The sequence below is a fragment of the Falco cherrug genome, chromosome 11 (assembly GCF_023634085.1).
Source record: "Falco cherrug isolate bFalChe1 chromosome 11, bFalChe1.pri, whole genome shotgun sequence".
In the NCBI taxonomy this organism is placed as follows: Eukaryota; Metazoa; Chordata; class Aves; order Falconiformes; family Falconidae; genus Falco; species Falco cherrug.
In genome coordinates, this window is record NC_073707.1 from 5441765 (window position 1) to 5469657 (window position 27893).

The following is a 27893-nucleotide window of genomic DNA, read 5'->3' on the forward strand; positions in this document are numbered from 1 at the left end:
TTAACCTGTTCTTAAAAACTAGCAAAGAAAGAGAGACAGTGCCTCTAAGAGCCTGCTTCTACAACTGCCTGCGGCTACAGTTAGAAAACTTTCCCCAAGCAAAGCTGCGTCATCTGTACTCTGTATCAGGTGTAAGCCCTTGTCCCACAAGTAGAAGGCACGGAAAACAGGAACCTCGCTAGAGGATCACAGAATAACTCCAGTGGGAAGGGACCTCTGGAGGGTCTCCTGTCCAACCTTCTGCTCAAAGAAAGGGGTCAACCAGGTTGCTTAGGGCTTGACCCAGTCAGGTACCGAGAACCTCCAAGGACGGCAACTCCATGACCTCCCTGGGCAACCCGTCCCACTGCCTGACAGCCCTCAAGGGGAAGAAGTTTCCCTTGTGCCCACTCCGAACCTCTCTCGTTTCAGTGTGTTCCCATTGCTCCTCGTCCTGCACCGCTGTGAGAAGCCTGGCTCCGTCTCCCTGATGCCCGGCACAGATGTGGCCATCCGTGCCACCTCCCCCAGCCCACCCCGGTGGTTTCTCTGTGGAGCTTGCTATCGTTCACGGATGCCTTGCTTGAACCGGGGGCCCCAAAACCAGCCGCAGCACCTAGAGGCCGCCAATCACCCCCAGATGTTTAATCACCCCCAGATGTTGCGCCTCAAACCGAGGGCCTGGTGCTGAGCGCGGAGAGCAACCACCTCCCGGGCCCCACAGGTCCCTCCGCCCCGCGGCGCCTTGCCGTGCACTGCCCCCCCCCCCCGCCCTCCGCGGCAGCGACAACGCGCCCCCCCCGCCCGGGGCCCGGCCCCCGCCCCCCCAGCACGGCGGGAACTACGGCTCCCGGCAGCCCTTGCGCGCCCCGCCAGCCCCTCCCGGCAGGCCGCGGGGCCGGAAGCGGAAGTGCGGGGAACGGCGACGTGTGCGGCGGGCCGGCATGGCGGGCAGGCTGCAGCCGCACCTGGAGGCGCTGCAGCGGGAGCTGCGGGTGTCTGACCCCGCCGTGCTCTCCGTCCTCCTGGCGCTGCTCGTCGTCGCCATCACGCTTCGTGAGTTGCGGCCCGCGGGATCCCCGCCCCCCCCCCCCCCCCCCCACCTCTCCGGTCGCGCCCTGGGGTCTGTCGGGGGCACCGGCCGCCGGGTCGCGCCCGCTTGAGGGGCCGCCGGGGCCGCCCGCTGAACCTCGGGGCCGCCCGCTGAGCCCCGGCTCTCCCCCGCAGTGATCTGGAGGTTCGTGCAGGGCAGGAGGAGCGGCCGGAAGGCGGTGCTGCTGCTGGGCCTCTGCGACGCGGGGAAGACGCTGCTGTTCGTGCGGGTGAGCCGGGAGCTAGGGTGGGGGGGCTCGGGGCGGCCGCGAGAGGAGCCCCAGGCCGGGGAGCTGCCCGGCGCCCGCCGCCCTGCCACCCCTCCGGCCTCCTCCTGCGGAGGTGAAGGCGCGCCAGAGGGCTTGCAGGCACACTGCCATCCTTCTTGCTGTAGTGATGCGGAGATTCAGTATATACATGGATTTTTTTTTCTTAATGAGTGTTTTTTAAAATTCTTTAGGGGGGGAAAAAAACTGAAACTGTTTTGTGCATGTAATTTGAAATCAGATATCTGAAGCCTGTTACTTCTTACAGACCATTTGAGTTTCTGAGTGGATGAAACACGATGTCCATGTTCCTCCAGCCTCCTTTTTCTGAAAATTACTTTTGTTTTTCACAGCTGTTGACAGGCAAATACCGTGATACCCAGACTTCAATAACCGACAGCTCTGCAGTTTATAGAGTCAGCAACGACAAGGTGAGTGGACAAGCTTTTGGCTCTGACTTGTGCGTGGTTCTTATAGCCAGCTGGTGCCTTTGTTTTTCTACTCCCTGTGCTAAACATGGCTTGATGCCTTTTGTACTGCTCGGTCTTCCCAGCTTGAAGTCAATCCCTAGTTTGGTCCAAGTGTAGGATAGGATTTTTCTAGGCAGTGTACAATGAAAAAGTAGGAAAATACTGGGAGGTATTAGGGAATTCTCGTCTTGGCAGGTTGTTTTTTCATTGCTTGTCAAATTATGAAACCTTTTTGACTGAAAACCATGTTTGCGTATCATGCCTTGAAAGGTGTGTGGTATTTTTTTCATATAGAAGAGGAAAAGGAACTTCTTTTATTAGTGGAGTAAAACCCACAGTGCTGTGGGGGACAGTGGTGTGGTTCAGAGCAGGAGGTTTGTGGTTCTGTTGTTTGGTTTATTTGCTTGACAGTAATTTCTGTTTCTCCCAAGGAAATGTAAAATTAAAAGCTTAAGCAGGCTTAAAAAGGGTCTCTAGCTGAACTTCATATGGTCTTAAAAAGGGTTTTGTTACTTTCAGCTCCTGGACTGCCACAGACAGAGTTATTTTCAATTTATGGCAATCTCTCTCATTTCAGAGTGTTTTTGTCGTGCTGAGTGCATGTGTGGCCGTGAAAGCAGGAAACTGGCAGCACATTACGTGCTGGTGGGTTGTAAAAGCAGAGGGTGATTTTATGGTTTCTCTGTGGCAATCTTCAGTGACAATAGTGATGGTAAGAGATTAAAAACTTAGTAAAGAGAAGTGCAGGACTTGTTTTGTACTTTTCTATGTCTAAGATTGAGCAGATAACTATTTGTAGGGGAAGAGATACTGGAATGCTGCAAGGCAGACTGCTGTTTTTCTGCTTATTTTTCATTTTTTAAAATTGTAGATGAGGTTTCCATTAAAATCCAAGAACAGTGGGTAGGTAGGGTCTTGTGTAGTGTTCTCTTCCCTCTTGAGAACAAGTGTTCTTCTTGAGAGCAGTGACCTGGCCCTACCTGGCCCTGTCTTGATTAGGAGCATGTGAGAGGCATTTGTTCTCTTTGAAACATCATTGCTTTGGCTGGAGGCTGCGGAAAGGGAAACATTTACAGTTTTTAATTAAAAAAGTTTCTTGCAAGGGTATTTTTGTGTTATTCCCAGCAAAGTTTGTGTATTTAGGTAGACTTGCAGTAGGGTAGATTGCACGCATGAATAGGTAACTTGATGCAGAGACTGTAGGATGATTATTCTGTATCAGGGACTTGCAGGACAGGAGTTTGTTGTTTTGCTGTGCAGAGATCCACTTGCTGTCAGGGACCATGTGAATCTGCTGGTGCACCGAGAGGGGTGACTGATGAGCTTTGCTACTTGCACTGTGCATGTGGTAGTTGTAGGTTGGGTATTGTGGGTGAGAAATGGGTTGAACGTTCTCTTTTCTCTGGTCATGCGCTGTCCTCTCGGCTCTGGCGGGTGGTTTGCTGGTGTTGGCACCCTCCTTACTGAGTCCTAGCCATGAATGTCATTCCTCAGCACTTCTTTTGACTGTCAATTGTTTGGGCTGGTGGAGAAGCTGCACCTTGGGGAGTTATGTGCCTCTGTCTGGTGTGGGGATTCACTCACCCGCTGCTGCTTTAACACCAGGCTAACTGGAAACCACTATCAGACTGGTTTTCCCCAGCCCACAATCACAGGTAACCCTAGATCAGGTTTAATAATACCTTCTTGCTTCTGTTCCCAGAGTGCTAACGTGACCTTAATCGACCTTCCAGGCCACGAGAGTTTGCGGCTCCAGTTCTTGGAGAGGTTCAAGGCCGCAGCCAGGTAACTTGGAGGAGATTGGCAGGGTATGAGGGGGCAGGTGACGTTTTGCAAAGAGATAAATCAAATGATGGTGCTGGGAATGCTGTGAGCTGGGCTGGATTTGCTGTGGGGTGGCGCCCTGAGAGTCGGAGCTCTGCCATGGGGTTGTGGGCGTTCACTATTGTTCTGCTTTCCCCCTTATCTGTCTGTGCAGTGCATCATGAGGCAAAGCAGCTGCAGCAGGGAGGGTAGGGGATGTGGTGTATCCCTGGGGCGGAGTGGGAAAGATTTCCTGCTGGGGCTGGACATGGGGTGTAATTCAGCCAGCACATGCTAACCTGCTCTTGGGTTGGGTGAGATCAGATGTGGAAACAAATATGATAGCCCAGGCTGGAATACCTGGGGGGAGGATGGTTCCAGAGCTTCAGGCCCAGCACGTGTTCTTCCCTCCAGAGCCATTGTGTTTGTGGTGGACAGTGTGGCCTTCCAGCGGGAGGTGAAGGATGTGGCAGAGTTCCTGTACCAGGTCCTGGTCGACAACACTGTGCTCAAAAATGCACCTGCACTGCTGATCGCTTGCAATAAGCAAGGTATTGTGTGCTGCCCTGTGGGCTGGACATTGGATTCAGTCCTGGAGTGATAGGGGTTCATGCCGTGGATGCTGAATTGCTTAGGAGTTGGGATTTCAGCAAACTGAAGGCTGGAACTTGGTTTCAAACTCAGACTACTCAGCAGGAATGTTTCTAGCAGCTGTTGGAAGAATTCTTAGGTCAGGTATGTCTTAATAGCTTTGCAGAGAAGCACCACGTGGGAGAGCTACAGCTTTTTAGACAGGTTTAAGTAAGACAGGTGGCTTTCTGCTTGGGCAGAACTGTCTGCCTGAATCTGCAGGCAGCAGAAAATACGATCAACTTGAGTGTAATGAACTGCCCGTACACACTTGGTAGCCTCAGTGTTAAAATCGGACAGCCATTTAGCTGCCATGTTTACATGGTTTCTCTTGGCTGGACTAGCAGGAGCATCCAGTTACTGGAAAGAACTAGATTTTCAGATACCTACAACTTACAAAGTGAAGGTGTGGATCCATGTATAACTGTCTGAAGCTTTTGGGCAGTATTAGATTTGGGTTTCTTAATTATTTTGTGCTCTACTACTGGAGCTGCCTAAGGCCTTCATAGCTCCATGTGCCATAGGTTAAAAAGTGCTGTGTTGAGATCTATAATGCCCGGACAGGTGAGAGGGCTGGGCCTTGTGGGTGGGAGTCCTCTGAAGCAACCCACTGCCCAGCAAGAAGAAATTAATTCCCTACTTTATATCAGACTTTGGGTTGCTTGCTCCCATTCACACCTGCAAACCCAAAGCTCCAGCATCTCTTCCCCTAGTGCAGGCACAGCTGTCTTTGTCCCAGTATCTCTTAAGGCTGAACAGTATGAGCAGGCCTTGCTGTACCTTTAGGAGGAGGAACCAAGTTTTGAATTCTGCCATAAAACCAAAGGGCTTTCTTCCTTTTCTCTCTATAGATGTCACAATGGCAAAATCAGCAAAACTTATTCAACAGCAGCTGGAGAAAGAGCTGTAAGTATGAAATTGGATCTTAAACCCTCTGAGCTTCTCTCTCTCTTCTACTTCCTGTCTCTGACCACAGCGCTCCGCGAGGTCCCTTGAGCCACATCCAAGTTCATTGTAGAAGGGGAGCGGCCTGTTTTGTCTGTGTAGATGTAACCAAGATAAGAAAAGATTGGTCCTTGTAAAAGCATGCAAAAAAGCAGTAGGCACAAACAGTGTAATGCCTCCTGGAAGCTGAGGGTTGGAAAACAACATCCCAATCCTTTCCTAAAAGCAGCCTTCCCTAAGCTAAGCGATACCTCCCAGGGCACTGTCCTCTCTCAGGTACAGGCAGGGCTGGCTTCCGAATGTCAGACTTTCTGCAAGTGGTGTGAAGATCTCAGTAGCTCTGCTCAGTTGTACTGGGGCAGGTTTTTTTGCAGGGCTGCTCTGATGCAGAAGGGCTTGGCATGCAAAGCTTCACAGCTGGGAAGGGAGTGTCTAGTTTTCCTGGTCTGCTAACAGGCATGGCAGGAGCCTGTTTGTGACCCCGTGTTGGCTCTGTATCTCATACTAGGAAGAACATTAACCTGGGAAGACAAATGATGTATGATCTGTTACTAATTTTAAGTTGTAAGAGCAAGTGGAAGGAGGAGAAAGTGGCTTGTAGACTTCTACAGTGTAAGCCGCCAGCTGAATGAGCTGCAGCATCAATGGCTGGCAAGTAGATGATTTATTTAAAGCTGGTTTTAATCTCTGTGCACAAAGATTCTGCCTGTGAGTCTTGTAGTTGGATCAAATCTTCTCTGGGAGAGACCTCTGCAGCTCTTGTGTTGTAGTGGCCTTCTCTTCCAGCATCTAGGAGAGATTTTTCCTTCCACGCACACTCAGAACTGGATGTTTTGCCCTCCTGTTGCCTGTGGGTCCTGTTTGCTGGTTTGCAGTTAGCAGCAAGGCAGTCTTGTGAGCAGTAGCAGGAGTGTAGCTCTTTGGTCTCGCAAACAAATACACGTTTGTGGAATATGACCATCTTGTTGCCAAGTGGTAACTTGTGACGTGGTTTAACCCCAGCCAGCAACTAAGTGTCACATAGCTGCTCATTTGCTCCCTCTTCCCCCACAGTGCGATGAGAGGGAGAATTGGGAAAAGGTAAAACTTGGGGGGTGGAAATAAGAACAGTTTAATAATTGAAATGAAGTTAAAAAAACAAACTAAAACCAAAACCCCAATAATAAGTGTAATGAAGAGGAGAGAGGAATAAAACTCAAGGGGAAAAAAACAAGTGATGCACAATACCGTTGCTCACCACCTGCTGACCAAAGCCCAGCCAGTCCTCAAGCAGCGACTGGTGGCTCCCAGTCAACTCCCGCCAGTTTATGTACTGAGCGTGATGTTCTGTGGTATGGAATATCCCTTTGGCTAGTTCAGGTCAGCTGCCCTGGCTCTGCTCCCTCCCAGCTGCTTCTGCACTTGCTTGCTGGCACAGCATGGGGAACTTGAAAAGCCCTTGAGTTAAACTAGGCGCTACTTAGCAACAACTAAAACATCAGTGTGTTACCAACATTATTCTCATATTAAATGCAAAAAACCAGCACTGTACCAGCTACTAAGATGAAAATTAATTTTATGTCAGCCAAAACCAGGACAACTTGGCAGTGTTAGTTTAACAGTTGGACTCTGTGATCTGAAGGGTATTTTCCAACCTAAATGATTCTGTGATCTCCTTGGCCAGTAGACGGCAGCAGTGTTATTTGTGCTGTTGCCTCTTCCAGGCTGCATACCTGACCTTTCCATTTTTAAGGGAGGAATTGGTTTCTAACTCTCCAGGAAAATAAGCATTCCTTGGTTCCAGTGTTGGGCATTTGCTGGTTATCTGTGTGTAGAAGTTGGATTTCCAGGTAGGTCGTACGCTCCCTCTTAGGCAGCGTTCTCCCTGCAGGCTAGCAGGTGGCTGCCATCCTCCTCCCTGCACTGCCATACTTGGATCTCCTGATGTGGAGAACCCAAGGAAGTGTCTGCTCTCTTACTCCTGAACTTGCACCTCTGGGCAGTGGTGTTCTTTCCCGATGCCCTGTTAATTTAGCTCCTTTCTGTGAATAAGGAGTAGCTGGGGTTGTCTGAGAGCAGGCACTGCCAGGCTTTTCTATCTCTGAAGGAGATGCAGCACTCCATCCGTGAGGCTCTACTAGGCGGTCAAAGAGCCGGGAAGGGGTTGCTGATTGCATCTGTGCCTGATGCAGCCCCTTGACTTCCCTCGCCTCGCTTTTGGGGGTACCTCAGCGGCAGGCAAATCACAACCCCTCTGCATCTGCAGGGCTGTTCTACCCCTCTGTGCTGCCTCTGCCTTGGATGCTGGTGCATGTGGGCAGGGAGGTCCATCCTTCCTCTCTGCATGTGGCATGGAGCTGAGATGCTGCAGCAAGCTGAAGGGCAGGAGTAGTGGTGACGTTGCAGCCTGGCCCTTGGGCAGGCACTCCTTGTGGGGAGCAGCGGGGAGACTCAATCCCCTTCTCAATCCCTAAAGGTATTTGACATGCTGCAGTGGGGTGAGTGCCTGCGTGATCCCTGGTATCGCAGGTGCCTCTCTCTTCCAGTTAATCTGTTAAACTAGTGCAGATCTTGAGCACTAAATCGCGTAATTGCTGGTGACTGGCATCTGCCATGGGGATATTGGGGAAATTCAGGTGAGGACATAATTGCCTGACTCTTGCTGTTGTTTATTACAAAACAAAACCTGTTTAGGCACCCTCTCCTTGAGTGGTCTTCTGTCTTGCTCTCTTGAGCCTCTCTGCACTTGTGCCTTCCAGTGGGTATGTGGAAGTGGCCAAAGTGCCTATGCCTCCCCGGGCAGAGCTATGGGACCTTCTATCCTTGGTGTAGCTGGCATCCTGCTGACAGTGCTGGCTTCAAAACATCTCGGTAGCCGTGGTGTAGGTGGTATTCCCCTGGCTGACAGTTCTGGGCCCTTTCTCTTCTCTGTCTGCAGCAATACCTTACGAGTGACCCGCTCCGCAGCCCCTACCAGTCTGGATGGCTCAGCCACTGGGGGCCCTGCCCAGCTGGGGAAGAAGGGCAAGGACTTCGACTTCTCCCAGCTGCCCATGAAGGTGGAATTTGTGGAGTGCAGTGCTCGGGGCAGCAAGGGAGAGGATGGAGATGCTGACTTCGAGGGCCTTGAGAAATGGCTGGCCAAGGTCGCCTGAACGGAGAAGGGCAGGGCTGGAGGGAGAGACTTGGGGACTGAAAGGAAAAAGATGGTCTGAAGCACTCAAATCTCATCTTGCTGTAGAAAGAAGAAACTCAAGCTGGAAATCAGCATTGTGGTACCTTCCTCTGCTGCTTGTGGGCTTGGGAGCAACATGACACGATTGCTGGTGTGATTTCCTCTGACTGTTCACACTGCAACACTTTTTTTCCTCTCACCTGTTCCTTTGTCTTCCTCTGGGATGCTGACCCTCTGGGCTTGTGTTTTTCCTTAATCTTTAGGCTTTTCATTTGGTAGATGCCAAGCAAATTAGGAAGGAGTGCACTGCCAGGTGAGTTTTAGAGATTGGCGTCTGCATGTTGTCTTCTGCCTTGGTTTAGCATTGTAAGCCTGTCGCCTCTTGGAGGTACTGGTCACCTCCTGATTCGCACTTCTTTCTCCAGCCTCTCGCTGCTTGGGAGCACACCTCTGCAAAGTGCACGGACTCTCTCTGTTGGGCAGTCATTGAGAGTATAAAAAACCTTCGTGTCTCCTACTTTCCTGTTCTTCCAGTCTGGCACAGTCCCATTTTTGTGTTAGTGGAGTGGTGTATTAAATGCCAAAAACAGGCTGGCTGTTCTGCCTTTGTCACTCCAGCTGCGGCACCTGTGTCTTTGGGTGATTTCCACTGTTGGACAGTTCTTGGGAGTCTTTCTTTAACTGAGGGTTATGTCCTGAAAGCTTGTCTCATTCTGCTTCTCCTTCCCATACTTCAGGCTCTTCTGCAGACATGTATACACTTGCCAAGTGGCAGAGCTGTAGTAGGGTCTTAGCTTGAAACTATGAGTTGGTTATGTTTTTAGATTCATACCTATATTACACGTGAGATCTGGCACGACTGGCTTTCACTGTGCAGTCCCCTGCCTGTCTCCTGCTCCAGTGACTGCAGCAAGATCTTTTTCTGTGTGCAGTTGGTCAGCTGTTGTGGCAGAGTGAGAGGGAAAGCCACTGAGTGCTAGCACATTTGTGTGATTCCTCCTCCTGAGGAAGATGCTCAATGAAGAGGGGGAATAAAGGTGATATTTCCCAGTTCTTATTTGCCTGTAGTGTTTAAAGCCGAAGTTGCTCTTCTGTGCGTGATCTCAACCATTAATCTTGTTAAAGGTTCAGGGGATGGCTGTCGGTAGCTATTTCAGTGGCTCGAGGCTGCTTGGAGTGTTGGAGGGCTCTGCTTCAGCATGTGTCTGAGTTGTCCAAGGGACTAGGCTCTCCTCCCTGTGTCTGGCCAGGAGCATTGGTTATGCGAAGGGAGATCTTCCAGCAACGTTGGTGTTGATCAGGTGGGAGGCAGCAGCCTGGCACTGTGCTGGGGGTTCAGCTTCCCCTTCCTCAGCTGCCTTAAAACACAGTCGCCCTGGCCAGCAGCTTAATAGAGCTTTGTGCTCTGGTGGGGTGTAATTTCTGTGCAGCACCTCCATGAGGATGATTGCTCTCTATGCTGCATATTGGGAAGTCCTACGCCATTTAATTTTTTCCTTTTTGTTGTTTCCCCTTTTGTTTTAGGGTAGGAGGCAGTAGCTGGCTCCTGTTAGAGCTTTTTTTGTCTTTTGCTGGCTCCTCTCCTCTCTGGTTTGATGTTTCCTTCATTGTTCAACTGATCTGTTGCGTCCTTTTCCTTTCTGTCGGGGGCATTCTCTGCCTCCCTGTAGCATTGCCAAGTGTTGGTGTTGGGAAGAGTGAGAACAATCTTCAGCAAAGGCTTGTGCTCATAATGAAGCCGGGCCTTATGTTTCTAGTCCTGTGAGCCCAACAGCTCTTCTGCTGTCCCTGCAGGAGGTGGGGAGGGTTCTGTTTACAAAGGATGTTACATTCTCTTTTTTTCCTGCAGCCAGAATATTGCTAGAAAATGTTTGTCATGCCTTGAACTCCTTTAGCTGGAGATCCTTCCTAGGCTGCCTGCTTTGAATCCATAATGTTGAAGTGGGAATATTGCTGTTTCTTTGGGTGGTTATTCTGCTTGCAAAGGCCTGTCTCCTTGAAAAGCAGAGGCAGCACCAGCCTCTGCTGAGATAAGAGGGGAAGGTAGCATGAGGCTATGGTTGGTTTTAAGTTATTCTTAGTAAAAGTATTCCTTAAATAAATTTTTTTTGCTTAAATGTTTGTTCTCAAGTCTCACTTCAGTCTGTCTGCATTTGCCGTGACTCTTCTCAGTGGCGTCAAATCCACGTGTACTGGGGCTCTGCTGCTGCTCAACATGACGTTGGAGATCGGCCTTCCTGCTTGGTGGCCAGGTCTGTGTTGTCAAAAAACAGTCTTCTCCACATACAGGGCTTTGGGGTGTTGGCGGTTGGTATTTTTTTTATTTGGTGTGCATTTACCGCCTTAGTGTGGGTATTTGAGGCTTGATAACCACGTAGCAAACCCCCCCCCAAACCAGTGACCAAAAACCTGGAGAGAGAGAAAAAAAAAAAAAAAAAAAAGTACTCAAATGCACTGGAGAACTCGGGCCAGCTGCAGTGCGCTGTGCACAGCTGTTGGGGTTGAAGTCACAGAGCACTTGCCCTGCCGGGGGTGGCAGTGGCACCCTGTAGCTGGATGGAGACACCAGCTCTCCCTGCCTGAGCATGGTGTGTAGGGCAGCGTGGCTGAGCTGGGGCTGCACCCAGTGCCACTCGTGCCGGAGGACAGCGTGTGCGTTGGGTTGTTGCAGAGCTGCGTGTGGGTTTTGGGCTGCACTCCGTGACTTGCCTGTTAAATATTTGGGGCTGGTTTTCCCCAGTTGCTCAGGGAAAAGGGCAGAACTGGAAAATCTGAATGTTGGGTTTCACACACACCCCACACCCCCCAGTCAGCTTTGTGCTTTGCTTCTTGCTTTTACTTATAAACCTTGTTCCCAGCCTGTGGCTTTGTGCTGTCCTGGCAAGTTGCTCCTGAGGCTTGGCAGCCAGTGTGTTTGGATGGCTGTGGTGAGGCAGCGGGATGTGATAAACTCAGTTCCTTCTGCTCCAGCTGCCTGACCCAGAGTCAGTCACCCTGCTGCATTTACACGTCTGCAGGGATTGAGGCTTTCCTTCTCCTTTAGAGCTTTTTTGATGGATGTTTTTTGCTATGGGCTGTGCATTGCTTGTGAATTGTTCCCCTGGAAATGAAGGGTGCTTTTGGAGTGGATTGATAAGCACAGTGAGATCCAGGATAGCGGGAGCCACATGAAAGTGGAGGAGAGATTGTTGAAAGGCAAAGAAAAGCAAAAATAGCGTGGTGCCTGAACACTGGCACCCCAGTGGTGGTTTCCAAGGCTCCCAAAACCAGGTGTTGCAGCTGTGACCTTTCCTGTGCATAGAGCCGTTGACTAGCCCCAGCCACCGTGACACCTTTGGGGCCAGAAGGTTCTGTGCTCGCCCCATTTGGGCCACCTCTTTTGCTGGATGACACCTCCTGGGGCTTGTCCAGCTTGATGTTACCCCTGGTGGGATGGAGGTGGAGAAGCAGAGTTAAGGAAGGTCATGTGGGTGTTAAGGGAAAACCTGCCAGGTGGAGGGGGAGTGGGAATGGGAACAGCCAGGACAGACCTTGTTTTCGTAGACTTGCTGATCCAGAGCACATCCAAGGCAGCTCCCCTGCTGTCCTCTCCTGCCTCTACTCTCCTTTCCCTTTACTCCCTCTGTGACCGCTTTGCCTGACAGCCAGGTTAATTTGATCATAGCTGCTAATTTGAATCACAGTCCCTAAGATGATTGATGACAAGGCCTCCATAATTGTAAGGGTTGTAAACATGCAACTAATACTCCATTCACTATTTATTCAACCAAGCCACCTTTGGGTGGTGAGCTGTGTCTTCAACTGCACATTCATGATTGCTCTAAGAGTCCTTGTACTCCTTCCAGAGAGGTGAGTCTTCACACGGTTTCAGCTGTCCGTATCCCCGTGGACCAACTGACATTGACAAGGATAAACCACAGTAAAGGGAAAAAAAAAAAACAAAAAAAACCAAAAAACCCAAACAAAACCCCCAGAAGGTAGCAGCCAAAAAAAAAAAAATAATTCTGTTCAAATTGCAAGGTTGTCACACTGCTCTGTAAAAAGGGGTGCACCTTAACCATATTGGGTGTGATTTTCTCCTCTTGGTGAGGTGAGAGAGACATTTGCTATTCCTGTCTTGGAAGCAAAACAAATAGAATAACTGTTGCCTTTCCCAGCAAAGGCAAATGCAAAGGAACTTAGCTGTGTGCTGTGAGCATGGATGCAGCAGGGCTCATTGGCCAAGAGCATGGGGAAAAGTCGTGCTGTGCCCTGCACAAGGACAGCAGAGGCTGAATACATTCACCCAAGACAACTCTTCTGCTCCCCTCCTGTCCCTCCCCATCCCCTCCAGGTCACCTCTCGGGCTGTGATGCTGCCCAGGAGGGGATACAGCTGCTGTGTAAGGGAGGAGGAAGGTGTGGTGCCCTGTCTGGCCCTTGCTCCTTGCCCATGGGCCCTGGAGCCCCTGCCCTGCCCCTCAGTCCCTCCCTGAGCTGGGGGGGGGAGGGGGGGGGGGGGCGGGTAGTGATCTCCAGCTCAGCCACGGCTGTGGCTGTGCCTGGCCGGGGACCTCACTGATCCTGACCCAACTGACATTCCAGCATCTTTTGCTGTCTCATCCCTGTGGATAGTATTGCTGCGTCTGCCGCGGTCCTCTCTGGGTGTCAAATGTGCTTCAGCAGCCGCCCCTCCTACAGGAGCCACGGAAAAGATGTGGCCTCCTCAGATGCAGTGCGTTCACCTCGAGCCCTTTGCCCCTCCAGCAGCACGGGCCTGGCGCGATGAATGTTGTGCCCTTTGCACAGCGCCGGGATCTTCAGAGAAGCTCGTGGAACAATTCCTGTGATACCGGTCAAGTGGTGCTGCCATGTCACCCTCTCCAGGTGACAGCAGGCCATCATTATCAGCGGGTGCATCTCCAGGTCCCACTGCTGCTGTTGCTGTTCTAGCAGGCTGCCTTCGTCCTGCCAGGAAAGGCGGTGCGGCAGGGCAGGTGAATCTCTGCGGAGCAGATCAGGGAGGCCCTGGAGCTGCTGTTCTCCCTTTAGATGCACTGCTGCCAGGGATATGTGCTGCACAACCCTGCCTGCAGCCCCTGCCTGCAGCCCCCTGACCCCAGCCCCTGCCTGCACCCACCTGCACTGTGCCTGCAGCTGTCTGCATGCAGTCCCTGCCCACAGCCCCTGCCTGCCTCCAGCCCCCTGCACTATGCCTTCAACACCAGGCCCAGCCCTGCTCACAACTCCTGCCTCCAGCCCGTGCCCTCAGCTGCCTGCATCCTGCTGAAAGCAGGTCCCAGCTCCCTGCCTGAAGCCCCCTGCCCACAGCCCAAGCCTGATGCCCGCTGTACCTTGCCTGCGGCTCCCTGCCATCAGCCCCATGCATGTAGCACCCTGCCTGCAGACCCCTGCCTGCTCTGTGCTGAATTGTGCAGACACCTTTTGGGTGCTGTAGGCAGGGTGCAGAGGGCTGCAGCCGGGCACCGCTGCCCCTGGGCTGCCTGGCCCGTGAGCTGGCACAGCCTGCCTGCTCGGCACAGCCCCTCATCACTGGTGGAGCTGCAGGAGGAGCGCGTGCCCTGTGTGCCCTCATTTCTTCACCTTTGCTAGCAAGGGGTGCACTCAGCATCTGCCAGGATGCAACCTGCAGGCATCCCCCAGCTTGGGGCGGGGGGAGACCAGCAAAGCACCACAGTTGGAAAAGTGACCTTTATTTAATTATAATAAAAAAAGCAACAAACCCTGACATGTTCTGCGATAAACCCCTAGTTACAACTTTTCACAACATGTGTGCAGTGTCCATGCTGACCTCTGTGAGGGGGGGGCAGGCGGGGGGGGCACAGGGCAGCCCCACAGGGTTGGCAGCCGTTTCCCCTGCTCCTGTCCCAGCTGGGCAGGCATTGCCTGGCTGGAGACATCACGCCGGAGCAGGGACCATTGCCCACAGCAGGGACTTCTCTGGGTTGGTGGGATGGGGCTGCGCTCCAGCCCCCATCTGCCTCCTGCTCCAGCTGGTGGGGGCTACCCCTCCCCAAAGTGATGGACAAGGTGCCGCTGGAGAGCCTGGGAGAAGCCGGTGCCAGGATGGGGCTGGCATGGAGCATCCCTCGCCGGGAGCACGGCTGCAGGAGGGGAGCTCGGAGCTGCTACGGTGAACTCGCTCCCTTAGGAGGAAAAACAAACCCAAAAAAGACAAAGTACTGGCAGTGGGTAACGGGGGGTGTGGAGTCAGTCCTTGGGTGGGCTACACCAGCCCCGCTGCCTTCTCCTGCACGTTGTACTCCTTACTCCTCTTCACCTTCCAGCTGATGAGGGCGAGGAGGATGGTGCCCACCACCTTGTAGCCCACCTGCAGCCCCAGGTATCTGTCAGAAGAGTGGGGAGATGCTGTGTCTGGAGATGGCACCTCCAGCCAGCACCAGGCTGTGCCGGGGACCATCCCCATGGTTGTCCCCACCGAGGGGGGACAGGGGGACACACAGCAAGGGTACCTGTTGCGGAGGAAGTCATTGTTGTAGTAGGCGCAGAACCGGCGCTGGGTACACTGCTTTTGCCAGTAGATGCAGGAGGAATCGATGAGGGCACCAAACATGGCCGGGGCTGGCAGCCAGGCTTTGGAGAAGAGAGGATGAAGTCAGGCTGCCCACCCTGCCCTGCCTGGATGCTTTGCTTGCTGTCCCTGAGGAGGTTCAACACCTCCTGGGGCTTGGGCAAGCCTCTGAGCACCCTGCTGCCTTCCCCCAGCCTCACTGGGAGATGGACACTCACCCAGCAGCCTCATTAGTAAGAACTGGACTCCAATGGCAAATGACTTCTCATCCTGGTTCACCACCCTGCAGGGGAGAAGCCATGGGGGATGGGGGGTGGTCAGAGCTGCCACTGGTGGCTCTGCATTTGGCCAAGCACCTTGGCCTGGTTGCACGTTTGAGAGGCTCCATTGGTCCCCAGCATGGGGAACCCATCACATCATGCTTCCCCCAGTGCCTTGCGACCCGCCCCTGCCCACTGCTCACCGTAAAACCATCATGTAGAGGGGGTTGTGGGACAGGCAGGCTACCAGGGCAGCAAAGGAGATGAGGAATACGGCAGGAAGGAGCATGTGGGAGCAGCTGAGTGGACAGGAGCCTGTCTTGGCGAAGGACAGACCGTTCCCAGCAGGGATCAGGGAACAGTTCTTGTAGATCTGTTGGAAACATTTGGAAGAAACAAATGTAAAGCTCCCAAAGCCAAGAGCAGGGTTTTTAGTGACGCACCAGACCACATCACTTTGCAGAAGACTGACAAGAGCATCAGCTCCTATTTTAAGGCACGACTGTGGGAGCCTGCAATGGGATGTGCTGCCATCCCCATTTCTCCAAGCAGACTCCCAGGGCATTGCAGCAATTCTCTCTCACACCTCAGGACTTCATCTCCAGTAGTCCTCCCCGCTTACTGTGTCAAAAAGGCTCTGCCCCGTTACTGCATTTCTCAGGTTCCTACAGCATCACTAGCTCCACCGTCACCAGTGAGCAAGGTGCGCTCTGCTTTGCAAACCCCTTGGTTTACTCACTGTTTTTTCGGGAGTGGAAGAATTAGCGGTGCTGTTTGTGCAGCCAGCGAAGCAGGGGGAGACGTACTCCACGTTGTTTTCTCCACACACTGGGTGAAAGATGTGCTCAGAGCAGTGGCACCCACTTGGCATCTTAACCTGCTGCTGGGAACTCAATGTACTGCCAAAAAGGAGGAGAAAAAAAAATTAAAAAAAAATAAAGAACTAGGACAGGAGGAAGAAAAATCCCTCTGACTAGTTGACCAGTTTCCCCATTCCTATTCGTGCTGGGATGGTGCCAGCAGCAAGCTGGCCTTCTGCCAGACCCTGATCCCCTGCAGGTACCTTTGCAAGTGTACGGTGAATGTAGCAGTAATTATGTTATGTCTGCAAACAAGTACTCACACACTACACACACACACACACACACACACACACACACACACACCCCAGCCCCAAACAGTGCCCCAGCTGAAAACTAATCGGCCAAATGCCTGGAGAAACATATCTGGGCTCCATCCAGAGCTGCGCAAACAGATGTGCGAACAGCCCCAGCTGGAAACACCATTCAGACAGAAATTGGAAGCGGGCTCGTTTCCAAACAAGCCTGACGACAGTGTGAAAGTCAAGAGGACAAATCAAATTATCTGTCCTGTCTTGCCTTGCTGCCCAAGGGAGTTCACCTGCTGGAGCAGCGCAGTCCGTCTCCTACGGGAAGCTGGCACCAGGGACCGACCTGCCTTTGGGCACAGTGGGATGGGGCTGGACTCCGGTTCACCCATCCACGTAGCCCACAGCTACCTGGGGACCCAGGCAAAAGGCCTTCATGCGCTGCTGCCATTGCAGGGGGGCAGGTTTCCAAAACAGTATAAGGCAAGAGCCTCCTTTCCCATGCAAGTCCCCCCAGCAGCTCCTAGCTCCCCCAGCAAAGCCCATCAAGACTGGAGCCAAGTCAGGCAGTCAACTTGTGTGAATGCTGAGAGGCCAAGGTGCTGCTCAAAATTTAGCACTTGCAGCACCTGATCTTGAGCTGAGGGGTCTCCTCACGTCTGAAGCCTTGCTCTCATGCAGAAAGCTTGAGATGCCAGCGCCTCAGCGGGCTTCCATATGCCCCTGAGTGCACGGTGCGTGCTGTACGGAGCTCAGAGCAAAATATAAACATCACCCACACGTGGATTGGCAGAGTGCTGTTGCTTTCCTTCACCATGGCTATTTAAGTGGCTTTTAAGTGGGTGAAGCACAGGGACTGCCCCGTCCCTCATCCCTCCACCATACCCCTAGGACAGGAGGCTTATTGCCGGTGAGCAATGGGAAACATCTGTACGAAAGCCCCTTGCTGGCAGTGCGTTGGAAAATGAGCACGATGTACTTGACAGCAAGCCTGGGGTGGAGTCTAAATGTCATTTTCACCTTAAAAAGACATGGCAAGAAGAGCCAAAAGTTTCCAGCCAGATGAGGAACAAGGTGATGTCCAGCTGGAACAAAGGGAGCACACGAGGTGCCCATGTGTAGGGTTGATGTGGACGTGGGCACTAACGTTACTAATTTCCCCCTAGAAATCCAGAGCGCAAAATACACCCTGCTGGTTTGGTACAGAAAATCAGGAATAAACGCCCTCCCAAGCTTTCTGTGCTGTATAGCGCTTAGATCTCCCCCAGGCAGTGGGATCAAGGAGCAAGCAGTAGCATGGTGATGTCTACTGCCTCTTCCCCTCCACCTGCATGTATCCCACCCCATGGGTAATTGGGCCAAGAGCTGGAGGAACAAGGAGCTGAAAACAATGCAAGTGCCTGCGTTACCTGGGGGGGTAGATCCCATCGATGTGCCCTGTGGAGCAGCCCATGAAGAAAATGGGCAAGCAGATGAGAATGGAGAAAACGAGCACCACCACAGCAAACCGGGGGATGGCCCGGAGGGAGAAGACAAAACGTTTCATGATGATTCCTCCTAAGAGCATCCCAAGTGCTGCTGCTGGCAGGTTCACAGCTCCTGCAGAGGAACGATGGCATTAGCTGGGGATCCTGCCTGCCAGTCACCTCCCTGTGGACAGGGGTTGGAGGTAGTGGCTTTGACCTCATGGTGACTGGGAGAACCCAGAGACCCCACTGTTACCCAAGACAGGCCAAAACCCAAGGCAGCTGGCACCTATGAGAAACCTAAGCCGCAGAAATCTGGCTTAGAGAGATGCAAGACCAAGCATCCGAGGGGTCCAGACCCGCTTCACCCACGTGGTGGGGCTGCAAGTTTTCAATGAGAGTGGTTGCTGGCCCACGAGAGAGAGTGAACAAATGTAGACAGCAGAGTCCTGGCCTGCAGGCGTCTCAGGTCAGGGAAGTCATCAACCATCTTAAGGTGATCCCTGGGTGTCATCCGAATATCAGTTTCCCATTACTTCCTCCTGAAGGATTTATAAAAACTGGGGAATATGGGCAGGTGGCTCCTGGCCAATGTGACACTGGAGGAATTTTACCAGTGTGCTTAATTGTAAATGTTGCAACTAATGTACCCGTGACATTGCTGAGCTGTACAACACTGCATTGTGTAGTTTAGCTACCAGTAGAAAAGAACCGGTCCGAAACCAAGACATGACCCAAGAGTGCTTGAAACAGGGCCAGGAGAAGAGAAGGTCACGAAAAGGAAGAGAAGAAGAAGAGGAAGATGATGAGGAAGAGGATGAAGAAATGATGAAGATGTCCCAAATGACCACCAGAGGACCCCCGACCCATTAGACCACACGTGCATAGTAAGCATGTAGGTATGACAAGTAGTTTTGGAATTGTAATGAATATGTTAATAATTTCTCAGAAATGTCATTAATATGTATAGGCTGGCTATATAAAGATAAACAGTGAACAAAGTCGATATGCACGTCGGGCGGAACTTCTCCCCCGTGCATCTGGCACTGAAAATAAAGAATGCCTGCTTTCGAAAACTGAAAAATGAGTATGACAGAGTTTTGTCTCTGATTTTTTGGTGTCGGATGGGTATTTTTCACCCTATGGCTGCTGCTGCCTGGCTGCACTCACCTATGAGGAAGTTGGCGTAGGAGGAGGAGGCACCGTACTGCTTCTCCAGGAACTTGTTGAGGAAGGTGGCCAGACCCGCAATGACGGAGGAGAAGCTGCACTGAGCCAGCACCAGGAGGATGAAGAGGGGGTTGAGGAGCAGCCTGAGGAATATCTTTGGGAATCCTACAGGGAAACAGCAGGAAAAAACGTATTTTATCCCTGGGTTCCTCATGTCAGGAATCTGTACTGTGAAAACCCCCACCCTTAGGCTGTTCCCTGGGAGTTAGTGCAGGGGATGTCCAAGGGCACGGAAAATGAAAGGGGAGGCACCCTGATCTGGCCCGGCAGCTGGCAGGACCGTGGCCAACGCACTGTGAGAGGCGAGGTGGAGGGCCGGCTCTGCCCACTACCCTTCCTCTCCCCCTTCCTGGACTCACAAGGAGCACTTCGCAGCCCCGGTGCATTTGTCCTCCTGGAGCAGGGCCCGTACCCTCGGGCGGTGCGACCAGAGCCGCTCCTGCAGCTGATGAGCGCCATGGGACATCGCGTCCTCCCTGCCCTTTCAGCAGAGGCAGGCTGACTCCAGGCTCCTCGGGAGCAGCCTGCTTATTTGGTCTCTAATTAGCTTGCCCCTTCTAGCAGAGTGCCCCAGAGACCCGGCATCATTCCTCAAAGCCCAGCGAGATAGAGAAGTGGGAGCTGGCAGCGCCAGGTTATGGCTGTGCTGGACGGAGAGGGAAGGAGAGAGGGTCTTTAGCTGGAAAGAAGTCATCCTAGGAGCTGGAAGAAGTCATTAAACTGGTCTCTCTCACCAGTGACCCCCCTACTCAAGCCAGTTTCAGCTACACACACACAAACCCGCAGAAGCTGCAGTGCGGTGACCTTCCCAAAGCGGCGGCCACTGGCGCCAGCAGCCCCGTGGCCTCTCCCGGAGCTGTGTTACACCACCCAGCTGGCACTTCCCAGCACGCTCACGCCATTTACAATCCTCAAACCAACCTTCAGAAACAATTCAGGCCCCCCAGACCTCTGCTCCACAGCAAGGGGAGGCTGCGTCCGCCTCCCCCACATTCTTAGGGAAGGGTGTGCTACAGCCCTGGCGGTGCTTCTGGCCCTGGCATCGCCCGCAGCGTGGTGGCCAGACCCCACGGCTCCCACAAAGCCCCTCAGCGGGGCAGTGCTGGAGTGGTGGCCCCCACCCACCCAGCGTGGCCCGGTGTCCCCCATCACCCTCGCCTTTAAGTGCCAGCCCTTTACTTTTTATAAACTCCAGCAGAGAGGTTTCGTCAGCTACCCCCTTCTCCATCTTCCTGAGCATGCCAGCCTCCGCGTTCGCGTTCGGGTCCTGGGGAGGGAGAGAAGAGCAGCCTGCGGTGAGGGCAGCACCCGTGCGTGGCTGGCACCGTCCCGGCAGGCAGCGAGCTCCGGAGGAGCAGGGTCTGTCCCAGATGCCTTTGACCCCCAGCCAAGCCTGAGAGTTTCCCTTCCCATTACAGCGAGGGGGTGGATTATCTCCAAAGTCACGGCAGCCCTTGAGCAGAGCTGCAAGACAAACGCTTGTCCTGCTCAGGAGGGTTTTGAGAACTTGGGAAGCTTTCCTTGCCTGAACCCTGGCAAGGTACCTCCTCTTTAATCCTGCAAAAAGTCTGACAATGGAAGTTGGAGACAGGTCGGCTCAAGTCTGATGAGTCCTCTAGCTATAATAATGAAATATTTGGGGTTTGATTTTGACCTTTAAAGAATCAATGATTAAACTATTTCAAAACAAAACAAAACGAAACTACTTTTGAAACTAAACCAGTGGGGCTTTGCTTTGAAAACACTGAATAATAATTTTGCATCTTTTAAAATTTGTTTTAATGGGAAACTTGTCCCTTTTCCGCAATTTTTCCTCAAAACAAAAGCCCATTTATCAAAGTCTTCTGCCCAGCTTTATCCCAGTGCTGTTCCTTGGGGACGCTCGGCTCCGAGCAGGGGTTGCCACCGCTGCTGCTGCTGCCGCGTCAGGGGAGGAGGTCCTTGCAGAGGGTGTTGCAATGGGGCATTAAGATACAGCCATCACCAGCAGAACTGGGTCAGACACCCCGGGGGTGTCAAACCCCCACGGACAGACCCCTTACCAAGGAGGACAGCATGCAGGAGCCCCAAGAAGCCACCCAGCCCTCCCACTGCTCCAGGGAAGGCACAGGTCTACCCAAAGCCTTCCCAACAGATGCTGCCAATGCAGCTAGCGGGAAGGATGTGAAGTCTGGGTTTGGTCCGCTGAGCTGTGGTGGTTCTGGCTTTCCAGCTAATGGTCAGGAAGTAAAGGGTCTCGTCCTTCATGTGTTAGAGGCACAAAGCTTGCCCAGAAAACTTGTGAGGAGTTGTAACCACACCTGAGGAGGGTTGCTGGGCTCCCTTCCTCCCTCCCACCCCTCTCCTCTGGAGACAGGTATTCCCTCCCCGAGCGCAGCCCTGCCACTGAAATGTTCTGGCCCTCTGGAGATGAGGTCTCACCTCTCCTTTCAGCATGTACCGAGGGAAAAAGAAATAAGGAATGGATGTGAGCACCAAGCAGCCTGAGGAGATCAGCAGTCCCAGCCACCAGGCTCCGATCCACCGCTGGTCCCGTGGCGTCAGGGCCACTGTAGCTGCAAGACACAAGGACCCATCGTAAGAGCTCTGCTTCTGCACGCCTGGGGGTGAAAAGGGCAAACACCTGTGCAAACACGGACTGGTGAAGCACAAAGGGTCCGTGTGGGCACACTCCAAGGGACTCTTCACCAGCGTGGAAGAGCAAATGGCTGGAGATGGGAGGTCCCACCAGCACTGGTAGCAAGACCAGCCCTGACAGGGTTTGACCTCCCTTCCTTTGGCCAGGAACCTGCACCGCCACTCCCCATCCAAACTGTGCTGAGCCTCCCAGATGACTGTAGGATGGATTTAGTCAGCATCGAAGTATGTTGATGGCCCAGGTTCAACTCTTCCCTGTCGAGCCAGCCAGTAAGGTGGCAGCTGTGGGGACCCAACTCCATCCTCCTCTGCCTGGGGTGTACGGTGGGCTTGGACCGCGCCGCCTGCCAGGGATGCTGAATCGAGACAGGGACTGGGAAATGCCACAGCCCCTTTCCTGGAAAAAACTGCTCTCCCATTGTTCCTGGCTTGGTCACTCTCTGCTTGCAGAGACCAAGGGAAGGACCCGTGCTGGCAGAAGAGTGCTGCTAATGAGCCTGGTTTCCGAGTGGAAGAAACTCTGGGCGCCTTCTCCGGAAAAAGGAGGAGAAGGTGAGAGCCACTCCGTCTCCAGTACAGACATCCTTCGGCTGGGCCAAGCGATGCTCACGGGAGGTTGACAGATTGCTTGGCTTGGCATGGGGACCGCATCTCCCCATTGCCGGGACATGGTGGCTGGGAAAGGAACCAGCAGCAGTCTCCGGGTGGGAGCCCCGTGCCAGGGTGCGGCAGGAGAGGAGCCCACACCCCACTGAAACAATCGCCCCACTTCCCCAAACAGGACCACTCCACTCTGGAGCTTGAACGTCATCATGGAGCGACTGGGCAGAGACTGCTAAATCCGTCTGCCGCCGCGGGGAGCAAGCCAAGGCTTTTTGCCATTTCCTGCCCCAGTTTCATTTATTATTCTTATCAGGCACCGGACAAAAATGTCAGGCGAGCTCTGATCTCTCTAAGGAAACTCAGGAAAAGCCACATTAATGATGAAGCTGTGGAGAATTCTTCAGTGATTAAGTTACCAGAAATAATAAGCATGCACCAGATAAAGAAAATAAGCCCCGCGCTGGCACTGGCTCGGTCCCCCTCTGCAGATGCTGGTGAAGGGTGGTGGGGAGGACGATGGGCAGAATCAAGCCTTCCCGTGCACCCATCGGACAGTGGTTGCCCTGTGGTTGTCTTCATCCCTGGATGCTTCAGATGCCCCTGCTCCTCTCCACCACTGTGCCGGGGTAGTGTGCTACTTCCTCAGCATGGCAGCAGTGGGCAGACCCCAGCAGTGACCACCAGTGCTTCCGTGCAGCACCGTGAGTAGGACACTGAAATGTCCCTACCACAGGGCTCTGCTTCCGTAGTGGCTCCAGGACTATCCGTAGCCTTCCTCACGGGGAGACAAAGTGAAGGAATGTGCTGGGGGTGCTATTCCAGGTTCAGGTCTTTCCCGAGGAGTGGGTTTTGTGGGTCATGGGACTGGTGGCTTCTGCCACCAGTCATCTCAGAGTGAGCTTCTGACTCACATAAGGCTTTTAGGAGGACCATCGCTACTTGAGAAATACTCACCAATATCAACTCTTCCAATATCCACAAAGAGCCGCAGCACCACGGATCCCAACAAGTATCCAAAAGCAGGGCCAAACACAGCAATGGCGAAGAGGATTGCTGAAAAAAGGGAGCAGAGAGTGCCCGTGTGAGCAGGGAATGGTAGCTTCAATGCAGATCTGGCTTTTGTCTTCCTATGTCAGGCAGGAATGGTGTTACAACGTGCAGAGCAAAAAACCATCTTTTATCAAGCAGCAGATCCCCATTGCTCAGGTGCTGAGCGTGGTGTTTAGCTAACAGGATTATGAGGAAGGCAAGCAGCTGCCTGCAGAAAAAAATCCGTCTGCTCTGCTGCCATCACAGCTTCGCTGATGCACTAAAAGTTGTCAGCTACACTGTCAACATCCCTGATTCACAGTGATGAAGGGAGAAAGCAGCAGGGCAGTGGCACTCTGGACTCCTGCAGGTGATGGAGACCTTAAAAGCCTTACATCCAAGTGAAAACATTTGGTGCAAACCAGGGGAGGTGAACGATGCTGACAGCAAAAAGGCCAACAGATCACACTTGGTTCAGCTGAACTATCCTTGTTCAAAAAATAGAGAACTTGGACCTAACCCGTAAGGTCAAAATGTTTCCCTTTGGCTCCTTTAGAATGAAAAGATTCAGGTTCCCTCCCTGAAAGAAACTCTTTGCACAACCTTCTTGAGATGCTGAAAGGGAGACAGTTTGCTTGAGCTGCAGTGACCATTTCTGTGCATTTTGCTGATCTGGAGCATTTGAGCACACTGGGTATGAAAGTGCCTGATCCACTGCTATGCCTCAGCTGTGCAACTATTTTAAAAACACTTTTTTTTTTTTTTTTTTTTAATTAAGCAAGGCAGTGCTTTTGTTTCTGTAATATAAACCGAAGTATTGAAGGGCAGGGTCTTTAGAGAAGGAATATTTAACCTCATGCACAGACAGTAGTGTTCCTTTTCACAGGAAGATGCTGAGACCTAAAATGAAACAAGACTCGAAGGGCAATGGTATTTACGTTGTATTGAGGCAATCCAGGCTCCCAGTAGCCATCCCCCCTGACATGGACATTCCATGGCCCTAAAGTGACCCCCCCATAGTATAAAGAACAAGCCAGTCCCATTTTCCTTCATCTTCAGGACCTGCCAACTTGGGGCTCCAAAGGGCACTCAGAGGTCCTGGGAACAGTGATCCCTCATCACGCGGGGAAGCCGAGGGTGCCCTGTCCCTCCTTCTGCCAGTCCAGACCACTGTATCTGAGCTGAGAAGAGCGAGTACTGGCCGCACAGGAAACGTTGGTGGTGCAGCAGCCCTTCCCAGCAGGAGCCTGGAGCAAAGCACACCTGGGTGGGTCTGGAGACCCTGCCAAGCACTCTGGTGTTTGTCCAAAGCCTGTCCTTGGGAGTCTAACTCTGAAGGCTTTCCTTCTCCATTAGGGCTTACCTTATTTTGGAACATCCGCTTTGGACTCTTAAATCACGCTGATGCCTTTGGCTGCTTTAAAGACATTGTTCGTCACCAGGAGGAATTGAGTTTGTAAATAGCTTATGGGCTGAGCTTGAAGCTCACGTAGGCAGGCCAGTGCCAGATGGGGATTGCCATCCAGAGGACAAAAATATCTTGTAACATGGCAGCCAGCTCCTACCTCTTTGCAATGAAGCAGTCCTCCGGAGCCTGGGAGCCCCCACCGGGCACGGACTGATCTCATGGGAGACATGCCGATCTTGAACCCTTGATCCAAACCCTGTGTTAATTGGCTCCTGCAGGCTGTCACACCTCTGGTTGAACTGTGATCAACTGATGCTCGATGAGAGCAGGAGGCAGCCTCTGAGAAGGTTTCCTTACTGCTGTTTCCCCCCATGGATGGCATAAGCTCTCACAGACGCAAGGGAGAAGACCCAGCCCATCCATCTGACCTCCTTTCCCTGATTTTTTGGCTTCCTACGACCCACAGCTTCCATATGACCCTACAGAGAAGAGCTGACCGTCAAGGGGAGAGACAGCCCAGCCTTTTAATGGGGGAGGATCGCATCTGAGTCACGCTGGCCACTCAGCCCATGTCCACAGATCATCCTCTCCAGATGAGCACCTCTACACCTCACCTCTAAGGTCCAGAGGATACACAACAACACACAGCAATGGTCCCACTTACCAACGTACAGCGGGGAATTGTTTGCTTCTGCAAAGTCGTCTACGTAGGATATTCCAAAGGGCTGGATGGGAACTGTCCCAATTCCAGCCAGCAGCTGGGCAATGACCATCACTGTCCATATGCTGCTGGCCTCCTTCTGGGGATCCTGGGTGGTGTTCGGGCACACAAACTTATTCTCTGCATAGCAGAGTTCAGCCTGGGCCTGGCTTTTGTTACCTGAAAGGGGAAAATAATGAATGTTACAACGCTGGGCATGTCCCCTGCCTCCTCCCACACTAAACCTGGGAAATCACCCAGGTTTGCTGAGTAGGCACTCACTGCTGGATTTCAGATGGATTGCTCGTTTTATTTAGCAGTTCTCGTCATCTTTCCCTTCCTTTGGGGTATTATACTGAGGTCAGCGTAGCAAATGACGAGGCTGTGGGTTTTATCATACTTTTAAAGACAAGCTGGCCAGAGAGGAAGGAAGCACATTAGTTTCTCCTGCGAAGGGCCAGCCTGCAGCCCAGCTCCCGCGAGCTGCATTCCAGCTGCCCGCAGAGGATAAAAAGCTCTCCTGCCAAGCTGCGGCAGCGCTGGGACCAGCCGACCCACAAAAGTCTTTGGACAGATGGTGTCAAAGCCAGTGGAAAACCCTAAATATTCACAGGTGGAAAAAGCTGGCTTTCATGCAAAATGAAGGGGTTACAGAGCAAACAGAGCGTCCTGGCCTTTCCTTGCTAGCTCTTCCTACTCCAGCTTTTGTTTTTTCTTTTTTTTTTTTTTTCATTATTTGTAATTGGTTCAACATTCCTATCACCTCTTTCTTGTTAATGCAATAACTCTGGATTTTCTACACTTCTGAGCAAACAGACACAAACCAAAACCAAATATTTATCAGGTGATACGGGGTTTTCATTGGCATAGCGCGGCAGCACATTCCTAATAGTAGGTCACCACAAAAATCCTTATGTAAGTCCATTTGAAGGCACGTTGTCTACAGAGTCCACGTTGCCAGATAGAAGGAGCCTCCTTTTCTAATAAAGATCTTACCACAGCAAAAACAAAAGCCACAGAAACCTCTCATGCCAGATGGCACGCCATGGAGCGAGGCTGCTCTCGGTTCAACGAGGGTAAACCCAGCCCATGGCTGGCTTTTTGTTATCAATGGTCTTTGCTCCCTTGTGGTACCCAGCCAGTAACAGGGAGTGATGCTCTCTGGGGTGACCTGGCTGCCCTGAGCAGGACACCCTGCCCCTGAATCTCTGTTGCCATCCCTGCTCAGGAGCAGCCCACCACCTCCCAAAGCAAGGACCCTACTTCTTCATACCATCTGGACATGGAGAGGTCTTCACCCTGCTCAAGACTGCCATGCAAACTCCAGACAGGACTGGAGTATCTTCATGGGCTGGAAATACCAGGACAAGACACGCACAGCTCCATGCAGGGAGCAGGATGATACCTGCTCCTTTGACTTGTTTCCTTTGCAGTGATAGCAGCCCCTGTCCTGGTTCTAGACCAGTTCACAGCCTGAAGCAGGACTGTAAGCTCTCAGAAAACCTGGCATCTGATGGCTGACCCACTCTCCAAACCATCTGACTTGAAAAGCACAAAGACACTTCAGTCTGCATAGCAGCGAGGCAGCTGCAAGCCAGCAGAGAGTCAGTCTTCTTATTCCTGCATGAGCACTGGCACACTCAGCCCCACACTGGGCCATCATTTTTAATAATGGTTAGTGGGATCTGGGCTTGCAGATCAACAATGGAAGTGCCAGATTTCCCAGAACTGATGTGGTAGAGCAAAGCCAGAGGATCTCTAACCCTTTGGTGGGAGCAGTGACTGTCAGGCACCTGTTGAGCAGCTCTGCCCTTGCTATGCTTTGCTCCCCATCTGGGCTTTGCATCCTATTGAGCTGCAGTGAAGACAGGACCCAACTAAAGGCAGCAACTTGCCTAAGGCCACCCAGCAGCTCTCCGGCACAGCCAAGGCTCCCTGAGCCGAGAGGATCAGGCTGCGATGCCATGCACGGGGCTCTGAGCCTTTCCAGGAGAAAGCACCTTCTAACTCCAAGTGGAAGGCTTTCCCAGGCTGGCACTGCTGTGACCGCTGCCATCCCCCTCGGTGGCACAGGCGCAGGGGGAGCGACCTGGCACAGAGCTGAGGTGACCTCGGGTTTTCAGAGGGGCCAGTCCCCAGGGGCGCTAAGGCTCATTGGCATCCCGAGGATTTAGGGCCTGAGGTCACTTTGGGAAGACCAAATCCAGCCTTGTTGTGTGATGCAGACTCTGCTGCATACCTGCATTCGGCACAGAACCTGGAGCTGTACTAGCTTGTTCCCAAAGCCCGCCCAGTTAAACCAGTAGCCCCCCTTAGTATGGGTCGTACGGCTCAGTGGCTAGAGCAAAAGAGGCCCTGGGGACAGGAGACCTTAACTCTGCTCCATCACCCACATGCTCAGCAGCAGGGAAACAGCCTCACTTCTCACGCTGCAATACCTCTGTGACTCCAGTAACGAGGATGCTCCTTCCCTTTCCAAAAGGCTTTGGGCTGCAGGTGGCCACCAGCTGGACTGCGCCCAGCCTGGGTGCTCAGCAGGGCTGCGCGCCACTCTTCTCCCCTGTGCTGCACAGCTCTTGGCA

The 27893-nt window shown here is 52.7% G+C and overlaps 2 protein-coding genes across 3 annotated transcripts in view; one reads left to right on the forward strand and one right to left on the reverse strand.

Annotated features, from left to right (window-relative positions):
- The first annotated feature begins 878 nt into the window (after nucleotides 1-878).
- On the forward strand, nucleotides 879-10456 carry SRPRB (SRP receptor subunit beta). Its single transcript, XM_055723303.1, has 7 exons — nucleotides 879-1035; nucleotides 1207-1301; nucleotides 1691-1768; nucleotides 3510-3592; nucleotides 4025-4161; nucleotides 5092-5146; nucleotides 8103-10456. Exons 1-7 carry the CDS (start codon nucleotides 924-926, stop codon nucleotides 8317-8319), a joined length of 777 nt encoding a protein of 258 aa, XP_055579278.1. The 5' UTR covers nucleotides 879-923; the 3' UTR covers nucleotides 8320-10456.
- A 3559-nt stretch (nucleotides 10457-14015) lies between these two features.
- The window catches only part of SLCO2A1 (solute carrier organic anion transporter family member 2A1), a 30070-nt gene continuing 16192 nt past the window's right edge, over nucleotides 14016-27893 (reverse strand). For both annotated transcript variants that reach the window (XM_027802337.2, XM_005437144.3), the window contains 11 exons: nucleotides 25276-25491; nucleotides 23129-23227; nucleotides 21356-21489; nucleotides 20114-20201; nucleotides 18875-19039; nucleotides 17648-17837; nucleotides 15870-16029; nucleotides 15334-15503; nucleotides 15089-15153; nucleotides 14812-14932; nucleotides 14016-14685 (listed from right to left, as the gene is read on the reverse strand). In XM_027802337.2, coding sequence (XP_027658138.1) covers nucleotides 14565-14685; nucleotides 14812-14932; nucleotides 15089-15153; nucleotides 15334-15503; nucleotides 15870-16029; nucleotides 17648-17837; nucleotides 18875-19039; nucleotides 20114-20201; nucleotides 21356-21489; nucleotides 23129-23227; nucleotides 25276-25491 — 1529 coding nt within the window. In that variant the 3' untranslated portion in view covers nucleotides 14016-14564. The remainder of the gene's footprint in view (nucleotides 14686-14811; nucleotides 14933-15088; nucleotides 15154-15333; nucleotides 15504-15869; nucleotides 16030-17647; nucleotides 17838-18874; nucleotides 19040-20113; nucleotides 20202-21355; nucleotides 21490-23128; nucleotides 23228-25275; nucleotides 25492-27893) is intronic.